The sequence below is a fragment of the Nicotiana tabacum genome, chromosome 1 (genome assembly GCF_000715075.1).
Source record: "Nicotiana tabacum cultivar K326 chromosome 1, ASM71507v2, whole genome shotgun sequence".
NCBI lineage: Eukaryota > Viridiplantae > Streptophyta > Magnoliopsida > Solanales > Solanaceae > Nicotiana > Nicotiana tabacum.
This window is the reverse complement of record NC_134080.1, coordinates 51142063-51162967: the sequence shown is the minus strand read 5'-3', so window position 1 is coordinate 51162967 and position 20905 is coordinate 51142063. Positions and strand designations below refer to the sequence as shown.

Genomic DNA, 20905 nt, shown 5'->3' with positions numbered 1-20905 from the left:
TATATATATATATATATATATATATATATATATATATATATATATTCATTGATATGGGTACACGCGCAAAAGGCATGCGTTAAGACCAGTAAAAATAAACAAGAGAACACAAAAGAGTATTTTATAATATAAAATTCGGAAAAAACCTGTTCAGACTATAAATACCTTAGAAATCCACATAGGACAAAGTAACCTTCCATTGGTTTATAACAATTTGGTTGAAACAAGTGTACACCAACCAAATTAATCATCAAAGAGCTCGACACTTGTTTTCCTTCTTTTGAATGAAAATAACACTTCCAATAATAGGCTATCAACTCCTAGGGAGTAGGGTGGTCTAAAATTGTTGAAACATCAAGGGTAGCTATTTCCCAATGGTAGAAAATACAAGGGCGTAAGCAGCCTTAAATAAAAGAATACTTTTGTCCTTTTCAATTGTTGGGAATTTTATCATTTATAATAAATATATACCACCCTTTTTTTCTTCTTTCTTCTTTCTTGTTTTTTTCCCCGTTATTATCATGAAGACCTGACTCTCCTCTCCCTGATACGTATTTTTAATTAGAGATTTATTAATTATTTTTTAATGTTTACTTGTTCAATTTAATCACTAAAAGCATGTGGGGGCATCTTATGAGTTTTCTGCATCATACATATAATATAAAGACTTGTTGATTTCTTGATCTTATGTTGTGTTCTTAATTTTTCATCAATATAAGCAATATCTAAATTGTCTTTTACCTTGTCTTGTGTGTCACTCCTTTCCCTTTTATTTTTTTGTTTTTATTTCTTCATTATTCCATTTTACACACACAGCGGCCGTACAGAGAGATTCTGTAAAAGGTGAGAGAGTGTGGAGAAGAAGATAAAGGTGAGTTCTTTTTTGTTGGGATTGAATCAAAACAGAAAAGGGGTTGAAAGATTTTCAATGGAAAGCAATAATAGAAGCAAGTTTAAGAGAATCTGTGTTTTCTGTGGAAGCAATCCTGGCCATAGGAAAGTCTTCAGTGATGCTGCTATTGACTTGGGGAATGAATTGGTTAGTCTTGATTCTTGAATCCTCTCTGCTTTGAATTCTTTAGTTTCAACTTTCAAGATTTTAGCTTTGGGTGACTTTTGGAAATTGTTTATGTGAAGTTTTGTTTGATAACAGAAGTATTTTGACTTAAAGTTTCCAACTTTTTTGCAAAATATGTTGATTTTGTTTTGGTTGTACTGTAGGTGTTTCTTCTGTTGACATTCTAGTTACGCATTGAGTTTCTACTACCATTGTTGAAGTGTTATCCCTATAATGAAAGTGACTTGGGTTTTAAGGTTTTACATTATACTGATGTAGTCTTATTTTGACTTTGATAATGTTGTTTTGCAGGTAAGTAGGAAGATTGACTTGGTGTATGGTGGTGGAAGTGTTGGATTGATGGGGTTGATTTCCCAGAGAGTCTATGAGGGAGGTTGCCATGTCCTTGGGTAAGTGAAAATATTGAAATTCCAAGTTTTGCAATGGCAAGTTGTATGCAAAGTTTACTTTGTAAGTTGTGCTGAATTATTTCAACTCATTCTTAATTGCTTTGAACATGCAGGGTCATCCCAAAAGCTCTTGTTCCTATTGAGGTATGTAGAAATTAACTTGCAACTCAAATTTTACACTTTGTTTGAGCTTCCATCTCTGTTGTTCTAACTGTTCTTTGTTTCTTTTTTTTTTTTTTTTTTTGGGGGGGGGGGGGGGGGTATCTTAATTGTTTTTATATCACTGCTATTCTTTTTTCTTGAGGTTCTATTTTGCTGAAAATTTGAACTCAAATTTCACAATTGTCTAAGGCTCTAAGTTACAATCTCTCTCTCTCTCTCTTCCAATTTGTTACATTATCTCATATATTCGGTTTGCTTGGAGTTTCTGTTGCTGAAATGTTATTTATCGATGTGAAATGGTTTTGTTCGATATGCCTAATTACTGATAGCTTTCAAGTGCCAAAGTGATTCAAAAACTTGTCTGAGTTTCATCTCCCATTGAAAGAGGCAAAAATATGGAAATTCGAATTAGTTATCCAGATAAACTGCATATTAATGGTTCTTGCATAAAAGGTATTTATGCTCACAGTTCACTGGAAGTGATTGAGTGGTGCAGCATCTGATAGTCAAAAATAATTTTCTTTAATGGTAGTGTGAGCACGTGATTTTTGTTTTACGCGACAATCGCTCCAAAAGAATTAAAAATGTATGTGTCATGCGTAATTTAAACCATGACCCGTTTGTTAGATGGAAAATTACAAAAAATACGCATTTTTTCTTTTGTCCTGATTTGTTGCCGTGTTTAATTTTGCCTACTTTTAACATTTTTATCCGCGTGAAATAAATATGTTAAGTGTTAATTAGTGGTGCTTGATTTTATTTAATTAGTTTGTGTATTTAGGAAATTAGAATTAAAGAAAAGAAAACAAAATTTGTTGTAAAACGAATTTGGGCCGTGCCCATTTCAAAATCTGGAGCCCAATTGAACAGCCCAAACCCCCAGTCCAAACAGCCCACCCCCAGGACACAAAACGACGTAGTTTAACACCAAAACTACGTCGTTTCAAGGCCGATCCATCTCAACCATTCAAACCAAACTGATCCAACGGCCAAGATCTCACACCCCGTACCCACTAACAAACCCGACCCGTCTCACCCGGACCGAACCCAAACCCTCAAAACGACACCGTTTCCATTTAAGCCTTCAGATCCAGACCGTAGATCTAGATTGATCTAACGGCCGAGGTTCACCCACCCACTAACTATATAAGCCTAGATCCTTACCCTGCCCCCCCTAGCCAACACCCCCGCCTTCGTCTTCACCAAACCCATCCCCTTCAAACCCTAGCCGCCCCTGCACACCTTCACCAGAAACCCGGCGGCCTGAACGCCGGTGACCTCCACCTTAACACCCTAGAACCCCCTTGCCATCCTGAGCATGAATCCATTAACTCTGTAGTTCGAATCCCTCCCCACCTTCTCGAATCTTCATTTGAAGGTTCGGGTCGAAACTCGATCTACACGGTTCAACCCTAGCTTCGCACCAGATACTCCCCAGACCCCCCTCGTGACCAAACCATACTTGGTTTGGTCCGAATCTGATCAGGGAAGCCTGAATCCCAGATCTAAGTTTGAAAGGTTTTGTGTCCTTCGTCACTGGTTCATACCGGTTCAACCGAAGAGATTAAGGTCTAATGGACTTCAATCAAAGTGTTTCTCATCTGAGAAACACTTCGATTAAAGTCCATTCAGCCTTAAGAAAGTTTGTCCAAATCCAAGTTCAAACTGTTAAACTTTTCAAGTTTTAAGGTAAATCTGCTTTCTTTTCCTTTATTTGTTTTTAGTCCGTATGATTTGTTTTAAAAGACTGTTCATATTTGTTTTAATTTTTATCAACTTTTGTTTGTCCACTTTGTTTGAACATCTGTGTTTGTCTGAATCCCTCTCCTCCTATTCTGATACGGCATGCGTATTGGTTGTATTCCAATTTGTACTGACTAACTGATTCCTCGAAGTACCATTCTATTTTTATCAGTATAAGTCGAGTCATGTGTCTCATACTTCTGAATGTCTGATTTTTGGCTACGATTGTGTACGTTAATGCTAATATAGTCGAGTCGACATGAGTCGTCAATTAGTTTCAACTGTCTGAGCATAGCAAATCGATTTGCTTCTGTCGAACATTTTTTTGAATCAATTGAGAAACAATTTTGTTTACTTATATCTGTTGATTTGGATCAGTAATGTAAAAGGAATGTTTGTTTTAAATGCTGAATTGGAGGGCATGTGCACTCTTGCACAGCATTTGCATTAGTGCACCTCATGTGCATTGGTGCACCTCATGTGCTTTGTGCACAACCTGTGGCCTGCATAAAGGTCCTTGTTTAATTTTAAAATAGTTTGACAGCATATGCTGTCAACATATCCTACTGCCCATACTTGCTTTAGTTAAATAAAATGGAAAAGCTAAATCTGCCAGGGAATGATGGGGTTTTTATACCTAATTAACTAAAGTGGAACTGAAAAGTTTAAAGGCACATGGGAGGGGTATGGTAATAGTCTGAACAGGCTGTTTAAAAGGGATAGTGTTGAGGCCTATAAGAGGGGGAGGTGAGGAGTTTAAGGAAGAAAAAAAGGGGGGATACACATAGACAGAGAGAGTTGAAGGGATAGAGGGGATACAACCAACAATCAGAAGCTTTTTCCTCCTATTATTACTGGGTTTCAGTTGTTCAACCTGTTTCAAATCAATTCTGATTCTTTGAAATTCCAGTTGTGTCTATTAGTCGAGTGTTTTCATTGGTTTACTACTGGTCTGGTCTGTCTGGATTTCTGATTCTATTCCACTGGGTGTTGCTGCTATTTGGCTATTACTTTCTATTGGCCATATTTGCATCTCTGCACTCGAGCCTTTTTCTTGCTGTATTGTTTTGCGAACTCTTCATTTTGCATTCTGTGAAGTTGTTTCTATTGAAATAGTTACTTTCAACATGAGTTGCACTGACAGATATCAGGTGAAAGTGTTGGTGATGTAAAGATTGTTTCGGACATGCATGAGCGGAAAGCTGAAATGGCTAGTCAAGCTGATGCCTTTATTGCACTTCCAGGTAAATATCTGTAAGAGTACATTTGAGATACATATGCTCTCAAACTCTTGTCAAATTGCTTTTATTATGTGGTAGGAGGATATGGAACCATGGAGGAGACTCTGGAAATGATAACATGGGCACAACTTGGAATTCACAAAAAACCGGTATCTATAGCATTCATTTGGTATAGTTTGATAGTTGGCTGCAAGATCTTTGACCATCTTAACCTCTTGTGCAGGTTGGTTTGCTAAATGTTGAGGGTTATTATAATTCTTTGCTTACACTATTTGACAATGGTGTTGAAGAAGGTTTCATCAAGCCAGGGGCTCGTGACATTGTTCTTGCTGCTCCTACAGCCAGAGAGCTTTTAAGCAAGATGGAGGTACTGACTTTATCTAATTTACACTTATTTGTTTTTGATGAAGTTAAATCATGCATTCGCTTGTTATGTTCTACAAAATTATTCAATCAGTCTTTGAGGCTGGTCACTTTTATTTCATCACTATGATCACCATCGTTACTCCAAGCAAAATCAAACCAACATATAAAGCTTCGACTGACATAGGGAACACAAACTATTAAGGTCTGTAAAGAGTCTTAGGATGTTCCGACCACTGAGATTTTATCTGCTAAGTAACCAATTATGGCTTTACCTCAACTATGTGCTATGGGAATGAAAACTTCTGTAGCTAGAGAACTAGCTGCAGTTCACCTGTTATATGTTAGATTAAAGGATATTCTTACTGTTGGATTCTGTTCATTCCTTTTGTCGTCACTTGTTCTAAAATGTTAAAATGTGAAATTTTGATGCCTTGTGGCAGGAATTGTCCACCTTCCATTTATTATGTTGTCAAATTATTGTTATTTACGCGTTTTGCTGATGAGTCTTATCTTGTTCTTCAATTTGCAGCAATATACTCCTTCACATGACCATGTTGCACCCCATGAAAGCTGGCAGATGGAGGAGTTGGCTTATCCAAAGGAACAGTCTCCATGATAAAACACATCCTCCAGTTACACAATACGAGTCTGATATGATTCATCATCGTTAACTCTTGGATGAGAATTTTATTCAGGTGGAGCCACATAATGCATCATTGTGTACTCTTGTCATTCTTTACGGTTACATTTAGTACTATCAACTTTGATGTTTTGCATAAGGTAACATTGATTTATAAATTGGTCAATGGATGCCCCATTTTGTGATCATTTAGGCTGTTACCACCTTTAACACATCCTAATGAAAGAAGCACCGCACCAAATAACTTGGTAGCAGTTAATAAGGTTCAGTACTTGATGTTCACCAATAAGGAAGGTTGTATAAGGAACCTTCTGTCTCTATATGTTTAAATCAGTTCAATAGTAATCCCTAATTAGTGACAAGTAATTTGTATTTCCTTAAAAGAAACTCCATCTATATAAAATATAAAAGTTGATGGTCAAAAGATAAAAGCTTTGGTTTTCAAAATTTTATGCTCTCAACTATGTGAGAGGAAACTTGTTTGCGAAGCTCAACTGATGGAACTCTGCCATAGCTCTTGTTCTTTTGTGTGAACCCTTTTTTCTCCTAGTCAAAAGTTGTTTTCTTATAAAGTTGTAGGTTGCCTTCCAATGCTACAAATTACCCGTGTGTACTTAAATCCTTGTAGGAGGATGAAAACCTTATTAGGGAATTAGAAGCCGCCAAATTGGCTGAGCTGTGCTTGTTCCTAGAACAAGTTAAAGGACTTGGGAACCTTGAGGAAATCTTTTTTCCGAGGCTGAAATAGTAGACTGAAAACTGGAGGATATTTAGCTAAAAGCTATGCCTTAGAGCAACGGTTAAGTTGTCTCTGTGTGACCTATAGGTCATGGGTTCGAGCCGTGGAATCAACTATTGATGCTTTCATCAGGGTAGGCTGCCTACATCACACACCCTTGAGGTGCAGACCTTCCTCGCACTCTGCGTGATGTTTTGTGCAATGGACTACCTTTTATTTAGCTAAAAGCTATCTGCTTGTTGTTGTGTTTGTACTCAAATTGCCTCAGGAAAACTTAAAAATGTGTCAAGTAACCTACACTTAGGTCCGTCATCCGTTTGATGCTTCGTTTTCAATTGTTCAATGTTTTGCAAGGAAATTCGAATGAACATGTTTCCATGCTTATAAAAGACAAAAAAGTTTAAATGTCATAGTAACATTTATGACATGCCTTAGGGATAGATGAGTGACAGGCTTAGTTCTTGTGGTTTGGAGCCTCATCTTAGCTGGACTTTGTTGACAAGAAGGCTCTCTACTATAATTACTTCTACATTCTCCCAGCAAAATAACTTAAAGGCAGGGGCAGCCAAGCACCAATAATTGCTTAAGACATTGCTAGAAGAGGGTACCATACAAGGATAATTCAAGAACCTCTTTTAGTACTACAACTAGAAAAAAGGTGTTGGGAGGGGGGGGGGGGGAATTATAGGTGGTTAAGGAGAGTAGAACAAACTCTTGTCCCCATGTCTTAGGAACCCAACTTAGCTGTCACATTTTCAGGAATAAGGTTCATGTATGCTGCTTTATTGTGATGGATGTGGAGGGGCTACTCCTAACTGGATTTGCCCAACTGCAGTTCACATGCAATTTACACAGATGAAGTACTTAGGGGGGCCAATTCTCTTTTGAGTATTGATGTTCATGTCACTTTCAGCTGTACCATAACATGGATGTTTTATTCAGTGGACATGGCAGCATTTTGCTTTGGTATTGCCTTTTAGAATACTTAGGGGTCACTTGTTAAGTAACTACATTTTGAGTTAAGAATGCACCATCTCTATTTTTTTTCATTTCCTTCTTATTCATAAGACCAGACAACCGTGTCAGATTCAGGATTTAAACATTGTGAGTTCTAAGTTAGACGAAATTGTCATTGTATTGCGTTTTACTCACCATGTGATTGTAATTCCTATTGTCCTTACTTGTATACTCTTTTCATCCTAGTGTTCTTTTATAGGTTAAAATTCAAGCATTTTGAAGCCTCTATATACTATATGCGCTTTTTCCGAGGGTATCTTTTATGGTCTGATGATTTTGTGAACACTCCAAGCGGGAAAAGTTTTATTTTGTGTCTCATACAACTGACACTAGTTGTATGAGATTCTTTTTTGTCTCACAAATTTGTGGACCCTAATATTACACTTCTGGATCCACAAAAATCTGGGTCCACAAAACGATGAGACAAAAAAGATGTCTCATACTAGTTGTATGAACACAATAAAATTTTCCTCGAAGCTGTTTGAAAAGGATGTTTACTTCTGGTGAAGTGTTGGAGCCCAAACAGCCATCGAAAAGCCATAGACTATTCATTTTTAAACTAAAGAAGCTAAATTGACACTTGAGTTGACTGTCAATGGTGTAATGGTTGGCCACTTGTAATAAGTTGTAGGTCCCTCATTCTTGCTGAGAGAATCAAAGGACAATTTAAGTCAGACCTATTTTAACACATCTTCTCTTTGTTTTGCCTTTTTTTGTGTGTGTGGGGTGGAATCATGCATCTCAAATGGCATTAAAATCAAGAGAAATAATGATTCAGGAAGAATATTAAAGAGGTTGAATATATACTTCCTCCATTTCAACATGTATGTAACATAGTTTGACTCGGCTCGAAGTTTAAAAAAGAAATGAGGATTTTTGGTGTTGTGATCATAACTTTGTCCAAGCCCTAGTTGATGAAGTTACCTGGTACCTGTTGTTGGTGAAAAGTAGTAGGTATCAGTTGGAATTAGTCGAGAGACGCGTAAGCTGGTTTGGATACCATGATTATCAAAAGAAAAAAAGTAAAATGATAAATTTAAAGTTAAATTATTTTCAAATATAAATTTTTTTCATTCTTTTCTAGGAGAAGTTTTTTAAGCCTTATGGTTTTTGGCTAATGGAAGATGTACATATTATGAAAAGCAAGTGGTTCCCAAATAGACATGTCAAAGCCTTATTGCTTGTCAAATGAATTGATTTAAGGGTAAGTGTTTGTCAAATCAAATATAGTACTGAAAAAGAGACTTCCATCTTTGTTGACTTACATTTTATATCATAATAATGGCTAAACCTGAATGCCCTTTGGGAATTATTATTTTTCATAGATGCCCTTTTGGTATGAAGAACAATTTCTTTTGGCATGAAGTTCTAATTTTTTTGTATATTTTTGGGGCTATAATTCATAAGTTTCTGTAGTTGCTAAGTTGTTTAGGACTATTTGCTCCCAAAAATGTATAAACATGTTTTATAGTTTTTGCTTGTTAGGACTATAACAAAAATAACAATGCTTTTCTCTTTACTATCATGAGAAATCCTGTATTTGTCCAAACAGAGAGAACTACGGTCAAATATCTCTATAACAATCTCTTTTATTTCGAATATTTTTAGATGTTATAACGAAGTGTTGTTATAAAGAACATATATTATAACATAATATGAAAATTGGTTTCGAAAAAGCTTGACTTTTATAGTGAAGTGTTGTTATATAGAAAAACAGAGCTTGTTTTATAGAAAAGACATGTTATTTTATTTATTTTTATCGTAGATTCGTTAAGAATCTTTTTTGGTTTTGTATAAAAAAAAAGGTTTTATTAATTTGAGTCAACTCATCGACCAAAAAAGGGTTTTTGGATTAAAAGAAAGGAAAAAGTGGAGAGTGGAGACTATGCATGCACATGAAAAAGATAGGTCAAGAGGAGATAGGAAAGACATGCTATTTTATGTTAATTGTTTATTTTTGGTGTAGATTCGTTAATTAAGAATATTTTCTTGTATTGTATCCAAAAAACAAAAGTTTTATTAGTTTGAGTCTCTTTTCTCTTCTCTCTTCTTTTTCTCCTTTCTTCCCTTAAGCATCTATATCTATCCACAAGCCAAAGAAATAAAGTTGTCCTTATCTCCCTTTTCTTTCCCATCTGAAAATGAATAACTAGACTATACACCTACCATTCTGGCCCACCCACAAAAAAATAAAGAAATAATAATATCATATCCAGTATAATCTCACAAGTGGAATCTAAAAAAAATAGTATGTATCGAGACTTTACCTGTACCTTGTGAAGATAGAAATATTGTTTCTGAAATATCTTCGGCTTAAAGAAAGCTTAATCTCAATAATTATGACACATAATGGAATAGAAGCAGTAACATCAACAAACAAAATAGGATAATCGAAGTAAAGTAAACAATAGGTAATAATATTCATCTTACCACAATTCTTAATCCTTGGAGATTGTAACGGATTTGAAGTGCTGTCAATAGAACTTAATTCTTCTTTAAAAGGACATCGTAGTGTATGAGTCTGAGTCTACAGTATCGTAGGGCCTACAGTCAGAGGCGGACCTACATGGACAGTAAAAGGGGTCATCGGAACCCGTTAGCCTCGGCAAAAATTATGTATATATATATATTTGTATATACGACAAGGATCCCTTAAATAATTTTGATGTGCACCCAAACACAAAAGTTGGATTGGCTCCTCTGGTTTAGCATGCCGCATTTGTCTCCTCGTGACCAAAACCGCAATGCCAACGTTTTCTTTCATTCATTTTTTTTTCTCTTTCAATTCAAGATAGATTAGTATCTACTGTATTTAGTGCTCAACTTATTTTTCTTTCTTTATCTTTTTTAAGTTCATGAACAATTATTTAGCATTGGTACATAATAGTCAACTTCTACACAAAATAATCTCAAACTCGTTTTGAGAAATATCCTTCTAGACATCAAAAAGGTAATAGAGAGAGACATAAAAAATATATATATTAAAGGAAATGGGAAGGGGATAAGATATTCCATTTGCAAGAAGCCAATCATCTTCTTTCTCCTAGCAACTAAGTTTATAAGCATTACCATTTTCTTGACATGTACAAAAATACGTAACTCAATTTTCCCAAAAACAGTAATAAAAAAAATTTCAAAAAAGCTTGTGCCTTCAAGGATCATTTCCGCAAAGTAGTAGACGTCCATCGATTCAATGGAAGCGACTGAGACTCTGTTTGGACTTCTTTACAGACCTTCAATCTTGATCTTATTATACTAAGTTTTTGATATTTTTGAACATCCTTTTGGTCATTGACTCAAAAATACTAAGTTTTTAAGGAGTTAACACGTCAGATTTTGTCGTTACTAGCTGACATATCTATATCAATAGCGGTGCCTCCATTGCACTCAAATTCTGGGTCTGCCTCAGCCTACGATTGAGGTCAATCTAATATACAAGAAATAGATAAGGTGCTCGGAACATTGAGAATATATAAAGGAAAGATATAAATTCTAAACAGGGGCGGGTCTACTAAGGAGGGTGTGGATGCCGAATTTTTTTGTATATATATATATATATATATATATATATATATATATATATATATATATTTGTAAGAAACCGTACAAATATTTCATTCATGACCATTTGTAAGAAAAGTGGTCAGGGTGCCAGTGGTAAGGGTTTGGATTTTGCTTCAAGCTTGGCACGGGTTCGAATCTCGCTAGTTTTTTTTTGTTAAAAAAAAGGTTTAAAAATAGAATTAAATAATATTTTTTTTTCTTTTCAATTTGTTAGATGCAGAACCCAATAAGTACATGAAATGGATTAAAAAATTGTTACTTATGGAGCTCCAGTTGAAGGCATGGGAATTGATTAGTTTACGTGGCTCTTTGTGTACATAATGCTATTGATTGGCCTACGCTAACACCATTAAAATTTCAGAAGTGTGAAACCTGTTGGCTGGAATTATATTTCCCTGTAAATTATCAAAGACATATACATCTGCATTGTCGAGCTTTAAACTCAGATAAGATGCTTTAAGATATTTTTTTTCCTTTATATTACTTTAAAATTTCACAAAAAGACTTTATTTTCTTCTAGAAAGTTTTATAGGTAACGGTTCGTGTATATAGACCACCATTTTCCAATATATATAACTTTCATTGTAGTGACCTTTGCTATATAAAAGCTTAGTGCATTATAGTCTTGTGCTCGATTTCAGAGGCTTTAATCTGCACTGTGCTAAAACTTGTTCTTATTGATTCATCCATCCAAAATGTTGCTAGTAATATAGGTTTATCAATTTGTTCTCTTGCATTTGTTATATTTTCCCCTTCAATCCATTTGTCTGTATAAACATAAAGGACGAATAATTCGAACCCAAGTCCAAAGTTGATCAAATCGGCTAGTGTGCACCCATACCCTCTAAATTCTAGATCTGCCTTTTGATTCTAAACATCACAGGAAGAAGCATCGTATTTCTGTAATAACCAGTAACCAAACTATATGCCATATTCCTGGCCATAAATTTATCTCCTTTTGCATCAATCCCATTCTACATCAATCAAGTTCAAAGCATCACGTACATTAAATATCTTGTTCTCTTCACTGATATAATGTTAATGCAAAGCAATTAAGGTCAATTCCTCAACAACATGTGTGAGCAAACCTTTTCATAAAGATGTACTAATTAGAGCCCAAAGAAAATGCAAAAAGAGACAACATGCTACTCGGATCAAATTTCCAAAACAATAGTTTGCTTAAGAAATGGTAGCATTTACTGCTAATTAAACTCACAAATTTGTACTATATTATTCATTCAATCGCGGTCTTTTTTCATTTCATTTTTTTTTGGAGGGGTTGTAAATGGTAGTCTTTGCCTCATGATAAGGGTTGTTTTAGAGAAAAGAATACACTTGTCTAGAAAGTAGTACAGTAACACGTTACAATAATGGAAAATGGACCAATGCCAACTGTTTCGAGACACTTAAATTGCCAATCATAGGCATTCATTCACCAGCTCATTTTATTGATTTTGGCATGTAAGAATTTTCTGAATATTGAGGTAAAAATTATTCATTACCAAAAACTAGGAAACATAATTATTGTTTGCTGCTTGACCAAACAGCGCAGGCAGCAGGGTAGAGCAGAGAGAATGGAACACTCATACTTTTGAGTCAGAATACTCAGCTAAATAAATTAGATGCCATATTTCTAGGAAGATTAAATCTGAATATTGCAAACCCAAGAAACAACTACACTCCACTTTCAACTAGGATGAACCAGATATTGTTAAGAACAATATACACTGATAATGTGAAGAAGTTAACTACAATACTTATGTTTTATATAATATATTGCGCGAGTTTTCATTTAAAAAGTTAAAATTAGTTCGAAAATTCTAACAATGGCTGTGGTCAAGGGATTTCTATCTTATTCAAAAGATAAAGATGATATTACGAGGGTGTTTGGCTAAGCTTATAAGCTGGTTAAACTGGTCTATAAGCACGTTTTGACTTATCTAAGCGTTTGGTAAACGCCCAAAATGCTTATAAGTCAAATGTTTATAAGCTAAAATAAGCCATAAGGCTTATAAGCACTTTTAGTTTGACCAAAGTTTTTACTAGTTTATCCTCAATAATATTTTTTAATTCACAAAATACTTTTCCCAAAATAAATTTCTTGACTTTCTCTTTTTTCCATATTGTTGTTCATCCTTTTCTTTACAAAGAAACCTTTTAATTTATAATTTTTTATCAAAAAATTAAGGGTATTTTAGTCATTTTAATAATGAACAACTTATCAACACTTTTCTACCAAACACATCAACTCCTTATTATCAGTTTCAGCACGTCTATCCAAACACGTAAATGCTTAATTAAAAAATCAGGTTTAGCACTTGTTTCTGTCGTGCTATTATTACTATTGACTTATGCACATGCAGCATGACAAGGCAAGCTCTCTCTCTCTCTCTCTCTATATATATATATATATGGGTTTGCGCATGTTAAGGGTAGATGTAATTTACTCTAAGATAAATTGCTTTAACAATGATCTAATTCTTGATCATGAAACCATAATATAGTTATGGGTTATGCCGATTTAGATTTAAAATCATTCAAAATTATTAAACAATCGAAAAGATGTTAGTTTACTGGATTCTATGGCCTATCAAAGTATAAATTATTATATTCCCTTATCATGAAGAGGAGGGTGTCATAAATGTAAGCACATGATTTTTGCCAAAATGAGAATTACTCCCAAAAATTCAAAAATAAAATAATTTTTCTTTGGTGTGCAATTTTGTGATATTTTGAATAATTATTTGTAGTTGTCTGTGCGTGTTTATTTGCTAAATTAATAAAAAATACAAAAATATGTCGCATTTTGCATGTAGGATTTAATTCTATAATTGATAATAATTAAATTTGTTTTACAAAAATAAAAAAATTTACAAAAATAGTCATCGTTTGCATTTTTAGCATTTAATGTCCAAATATACAATTTTATGCTTAATTAATACTTAATTGTGCGTTAATTGTTATTGGGAGTTAATTTGCGCTTTTATAACTTAATTTAGTTCTTAATAATAGTTTAAGTATTTTTATAATTTAGTTTTAGATAAATAAAAGAAGAAAAAAGAGCGAAAATATAAAGAAAGTCGGAATTGGGCTTTTTCTTCAATTTCAAGCCACAGGCCCAAATAATGGCCCAATCTTCCCTACGACCCAGTCCATTTCGAACTGGGTCAACCCGGTCCATAACCCAACACCCTATAATCTTGCATTTCAAAAAAAAATAAAACAAAGAAAAACAAAAAAAAAAAAAAAATTTAGAAAACCCTAAGAAATGCCTAACTCACCCCCCCCCTTTCTATCTTTCTTCTTCTTCTTCTTCCTTAAGCAAAGCTCCATCAATGGCTACTTCACCATCTCCACTACAACCACCCCTTCACCACATAACCATGGCTGCCTTCAAGCTTCACCATTGTCGTTTTTGTTTTTGCGCCATGGCTGCCCGCGTTTGCTTTCATCTTCTTCGTCGAGCTCAAGCTTGAGCTCGACATCCATGGACGACCACTGTTTCTCTAGCAGCCATGGCTGCGTTCCTCGTCATCGAACCCCAGCCAGCGCGACCATAGTCACGAGCTCCGACCACAGTCGCGAGCACCAACGGCGAACAAACAACCTGCCTGCGCCACGCCGCTACTATCGCGGCTTCTTCTTCAACTCCTTTTGCTCGCCGCAGCTGCTTCCTCCTCGCGTCCGAGCTGCTGCTGCGTCCATTTCAAATCTCCGATGTCCATCAGTAGCGGATGCTACTGCTTCAGTCCATATCGAGCTCGCAAACCTCGATGGCTATGGCTTCTTCATCATCAGTTGCTTCCGTTTCGTCTTCATCATTCAGTCCAGTCGAGTTCGCATACATGAAGTAGTTTTGGTCGATGTCGTCGATCACTGTCCGAGTTCGTCGTTGGTTGGTCGTTGTTCGTCGTTTCATTTCCGGTTAGTGGTTTTTTGGATCTCATTTATCGTCCATATTTTTTGTTTGGTATTTTTCGGATCCAAAATCGATAAATGATTCAATTCTTGTTTTGTTTGTTCATCATTGAAATAATTTTTTTTTAGTTTGTTTATATGTTTGGTTGGTTTAATTTTCAGAGTCAAATGAAAATTTAATTAATTGATTTTTAGTTTATTTCATGTTAATTTAATTTTTGCAAAAAAAGGAATTGTTAGTTTAGGTTTAATATTGTTAGATTTAGTTTAAATCGCTTGAATCCGTTGTTTGTTTAATATAGATTTCATTCATGATCATGTATCTTTGTTATATTTTTTTGTTGGATTTAATTAAGAAAGATTAATTGATTATTTGAAGATTAGTGATTTGAATATGTTTATTTATTTTGTTTAAGTTCAATTCGAAATTTGAATAAAGTTTGTTATTGTGGTTGAATCTTTTCATTCATGTTCATATTATGTTTGTTTGATTTTGAATCCGAAATGTGTATAGTTTGATTTCTTGTTTACCATTTGTGATTATTTCTTGAATTAGTCTCATAATCTTGTTTAAAGTTTAATATAAGAATTGTTTGTTATAATGTTGTTAGAGTTGATTTTAAGTTCAATATTATTGAATTTAAGAATCTAAATATACTTGTTTGATTGTTGTTGTTGTTTAAATCCGAAAAATAGGTTTATTGTTGCCAAAAATATTGTTCAATCAAATTTTGGTTGTTCTTGGTTGTTCAATTTGTGTTCATGTGATTTGTTGTTGAAATGTTGTTAAAATCATGTTCATGTGATATTGTTGTTATGATGTTCATCCATGTTCATATTGTTGTTTGAACATTGTTAGAAATTGATCATATTGTCTATATTTTGGTTAAGTTTGATTAATTGATGTGCTATAGCTGATGGGTAGTTTGGTAAATTTGTAATACGTTCAGGGGTAGTTTGGTAATTTCAGTAAGGTCGGAAGGGGTAGTTTAGGAATTGTACATTTTGTAATTGTTTATTTGAAGCATGGGGGACAAAATGAAATGGGGTGGTTTGTGATATTATTATTTAATATAAAGGGGGGACAAGATTTAATTTAAAGGGGAATCTTGCATTATTTTAAAAGAAGCATGGGGGACAAAATGAAATGGGGTGGTGTGATATGTTTATTTAATGTAATGGGGATGAGTGGGAAGATAATGGGTTTGGTAGAGAAAGGGATTGATTTTAATTGATTAAAGGGTGGGGATTATATATAGAGGTCTGAAAAATGATAGAGGAGAGAAGAAATACAGACAGAAAAAAAAAGAGAGATTGAAAAAAAAAGCTGAACATTTATTCCGAAAAAAAAAACATTGAAACTCTCAAGAAAAGAAAAACATACAAAGAAAAAAAGAAGTTGAAAATTAGAAGAGAAAGTAGTACACACCTGATAAATATTCTGGTATACAGGTGTAGAAATTAAGGGTTGAAGATTAACTAGCCTTTCAAAAATCTGAAAATTTCCCTTGGTTTCTGTCCATTATTTTCGGCATTCCTGGATTTTATTTTGAATTTTTCAAAGCTGTCACTGGGATTTTCGTTGACTGGTTATTGCTGGTTATTGTTGTTGTTGCTGTGTTACGTATTACGTTGCTGACTTTCTTCTTCTTATATTGACAATATCAGGTACACAACTGCAATTTTGGCATTTTGTAAGCTGAAATGAAGAATGGAGTGTTAAATTTTTAATTTAGTTTAATTTAATTTTTTGTATTGTATTTAGGTTATTCATGTATTATTATTCTGTAAATCACTGTCATCGGCATAACTAGGCATATTATAGCGACATATTAAATAACGCCTTTACCAGATTATTAGGAAATATATTTAAGCCTGATTATTAATTAAAATTGTTTAAATAAAAAAATAGAAGAAATAACGTAAAAATGGCGTTATTGAATCAGTTTGGCAAAAATTAACTAAGTTCCTTATTCATAAGGTTTTTCGTCAACGATAAGTTAATCCGAATCATGTAGTCAATTTCAGTTATAACATGAATTAGTTTGCGAACAAGTATTAGGACATGATGAATTAAAACAAAGTTAGTTAATGTTAAATTGTTTAAATTTTTAGAAATATGATTTAGTACTCAAGTTTTTATTTTTATTTCTTTCAATTTTCAGTATTTGTAAATAATTAGTTTCAATAAGCTTAAGTCTTACTAACAATTTGAATTTTAATCCAACTATGGGATAATTAGTTTTTTTTATTTTATTTTTTTACTTTTCGATAATTTCATGTTGTATTTATGATTATAATTTTATTACTTTCTGTTAATATTTGTTTTTCTCTTCTATTTAATATGTCATTTTCAAGAATGTAGATATTGATTTTATATTTATAAAAAACTTAGCAATAATAAAAAGGTAGTCATTAAGGGATATTCTTAAAGGATTTCGCTAAAAATAAATAGATGTAAATAATACAAATTTATAGGATTCTCCAATCTCATTTATTTATTTAATTATTTAAAAAAAAATTACTTAGAATTTGGGATGAATTGTTTAGTGAATTTCACTTCATTCCCCAAAGATAATGACGCGTTAGACTCTTTAGGCGCGATTTAATTAATTTTACCTTCTTAAACTCGGATGCGCATTTCATGCGACCCAAATCTAAATCCTAAAACATCAAATAAAATATGTTTCGTATTGTGGGTGCATTTCATGTGACACAATCCAAAGATATGTTTTAAGCGATGTTCACATTCCTAAAAAATAATAATTATAATAATAAAGCGGTAAAAGATAAAATTTGCACATGGTTCATAATTGTATTAAAAATCAGATAAATAAGCCGAATATAACAATTGAGAGACCGTACTAGAACCACGGAACTCGGGAATGCCTAACACCTTCTCCCGGGTTAACAGAATTCCTTATCCGGATTTCTGGTACGCAGACTATAATATAGAGTCATTCTTTTCCTCGATTCGGGATTAAAATTGGTGACTTGGGACACCCTAAATCTCCCAAGTGGCGACTCTGAAATAATTAAACCAATCCCGTTTCGACTGTCCTTTAATTGGAAAAAACTCCTTGTACCCTCGCGGGGGCGGAAAAAGGAGGTGTGACAGCTCTGGCGACTCTGCTGGGGACTAGCCCAGAACCAGTGGTTCAGGGTTAGAAATTCGAGCTCATATAAATTGTTATATTTGGTTTTATCTGATTTTTACATGTTTGAGCCTAATGTGCTAAATGCTGCTTTTACCGCTTTGATATTACGTGAACTGTGTATAAACTGTGCCGAAACCCATCTCCTCTCTGAGTCTTCTAAATCATGAAGAAGGGTGTACTTCGTACGACTTCTTTTCTGTATAGTGTCAAATCCCAATTTAGAACGAGGTTCGGACAAGTTGCTAAGCCGGTGAAGCTTCTGTATTCCCGGTACGCTACCCCCTCGGCTCGAGCTGTCCGCTCGGGTAAGCCAGGTCTAGAACAAACACCCAGGTTCTGAACCTAGTATAACAAAGCCACATGCCGGATCCCTAGTAGGAACGTTTGTTTGCATCACGTGCATCTGACTTTGGAGGCTCAACACAGGGGTTGGGTCTGTCTAGGACAGGTGCACCAAAAATGAAAATGACCATCCTGATGCATCTTACTTGTTACTACTTGCACATTAATTTGATTCGGACTTGTGTGTTGACTGACTTGTGAATATCAGGAATAATATTTTGAAATTGAAAAAAAAAAATAGCGGTTAGGGAATTGATTGTTTATTTTGAAAAGAAAACAAATGCCCAAATACTGTCAAAACTCTGCCGAAATTTTGAGAAAATGAAAAAAAATGTCTTATTAGTTTGTTTTATTAAAAGCTAAGAAAAGAAAAAAAAAGAGTCGTTGTTCTGTTGTGTTTTTCAAAAAAAAAAATAGAAAAAATATATAGTTTGTCTTGCCATGAAAATGAAAATGAAAAGAGTCTTATTTTCAAAATGGTTTTTTTATTATTTATTTGCTTATGAAAATGCAAAAAATAAAATAAATAAAAAAGTCTTTCATTATTTGTCGCAAATATATATATAAATCTGAAAAGTTTTTTTATTTCCAAAAAATATATATATCTTTATTTGTTGCAAAGAGTATTTGTCTTGCCAAGAAAATTCAAAGTAAAATTCCAAAAAAGATATGTCTTGAAAAAAATAATATAAATATCTTTATTTTCCATTGTTGATAAAACAAAAATAATAAAAATGTTTTTAAAAAAAATCCGAAAATATTTTGATACTTCTTTCAAAATTGAAAAGAAAATTCAAAATTCAAAAAATATTTTTTAGAAGCATTTCTTTTATCAAAAGTAAAATTCCAAAAATATTTTTTTTCTTTAGAATAAGAAAAAAAAACAAATGGAAATTCAAAAAAAAAAAAACTTCCTTTTACTTTTGAAATTCTTTCAAATCAAAAGAAAAGGAATTTTTACAAGTCTTTCTTTCAAAAAGAAATCAATCAAAAAAAAAATATATATATACTTCATTTCTTCTTTTGAAGCAATTCTTTCACAGTTCCAATTAAAAAATAATATATTAGTTCATTTACTTATTCGCGAGGCTCGAACTACGCGAGTTTGATTCTCACCGGATGTGAGATACGTAGGCAACCCTCATCGGGTCCAACTTCACCTTTTGCTAAAATAGCCAAAAATCAAAAAATTTAATCTTGTCATGAATAAGTCGGGTGGTGTCCAACCTTCCCTTTTGCTAAAATAGCCAAAAAAAAAAAAACATGTCAAAATTTTAATTTTGTCATAGAGAAGTCGGGTAACGCTGTTTTATGAAGACATAGCCGAATGTTCCCGAAAGGGACGCCGGGAGGCTGACTTTGCATAAACAGCCACCTTTGGGTCATTTTTAAGATTTTGACCAGTTGACCCACACAGCCTTAAAAATCTTCGTCCCCGAGGCGTTGAAAGACCGTGTTTGCAATATTGACTTTTCTAATTCGAAAAATGATAAAAAGAGTCATAAATAAGTCGGGTGATGCTGTTTTGTCAAAAATAGCCGAATGTTCCCGAGAGGGACGCCGGAAGGCTGACTTTGCATAAACAGCCATTTTTTTTGGGTCCTGTTTAGGATTTTGGTCTAGTTGACCCACACAGCCCTATAAATCTTCGTCCCTGAGGCGCTGAAGGGCCGTGTTTGCAACATCAGGTTTTTAGTATAATTTGAAAAAAAAAAGAGTCAGCGGTCAGGTGAATACCGTTTGGATTTTTTTAGTCAAAATTACCCGAGCCAACTTCGGCCGCGTCTTGAACCGTTCTTGCCGAAATAACCTTAGAGTATCTGTCAGTTGTCGAAAGGTTATTTTCGTAAAAGAATGGACAAGTGTGTAAAGTGTCATAAAATAATCCTCCCCGGCCTCAAATTCATGTGAAAGTTGGAAGGGGCTACATTTGCAAAAATAACCGTTTAGTTGCATTTGTCAAACGGGGAAAGAAATTGGCCGTTTGTAAATCTTTTAATTAGAATATGTGGGTTGTTTGATTTTCCAGCTTGTAGGTCATCTTCAAACCTTTGAAGCTCAGTTTGTTTTAACATGAAAATTGAAAAAAAAATGTTTAGCATTGTTTATCTTTTATTGGGTCCGAACTACGCTCGGTCTGATTCATGCGGGGTCATGATACGTAGGCAATCTCCATAAGATTCGACCACCACTAAAATAAAAAAATATAAAAAAAAAAATATAATAATAAATAAATAAAAGAGAGTGTGGAAGATTTTCAGGGGGGCACAATTATCTAACTGCTTAGGTACATTGTATCTCTGATACATGATTGTCTGTCCAATGCCCTAACACTAACGTGATGGCTTCCCTTTGATGTGTCCATATATAGAAAGTGGTTGGTTGTGGTAACTCCTCCCTGCAAAGCAAAATCAAAGGACAATGGCTCAGAACCGCAAAACCGAGTGGATCGGTACTGATGACCGACAACAATTGGTCGAACAGAACAACAGGTTGGTAGAAGAAGTGAAAATGCTGAGACAACATGTGGCAGACATGTATCAGGCAT

At 34.1% G+C, this 20905-nt stretch overlaps 1 protein-coding gene across 1 annotated transcript; it reads left to right on the top strand.

Moving 5' to 3' along the window:
• The first annotated feature begins 500 nt into the window (after nt 1-500).
• On the top strand, nt 501-5804 carry LOC107784101 (cytokinin riboside 5'-monophosphate phosphoribohydrolase LOG8). The gene is made up of 7 exons (XM_016605174.2): nt 501-1039; nt 1370-1467; nt 1581-1611; nt 4517-4616; nt 4692-4762; nt 4837-4980; nt 5509-5804. Exons 1-7 carry the CDS (start codon nt 929-931, stop codon nt 5593-5595), a joined length of 642 nt encoding a protein of 213 aa, XP_016460660.1. The 5' UTR covers nt 501-928; the 3' UTR covers nt 5596-5804.
• The last annotated feature ends 15101 nt before the right edge of the window (nt 5805-20905 follow it).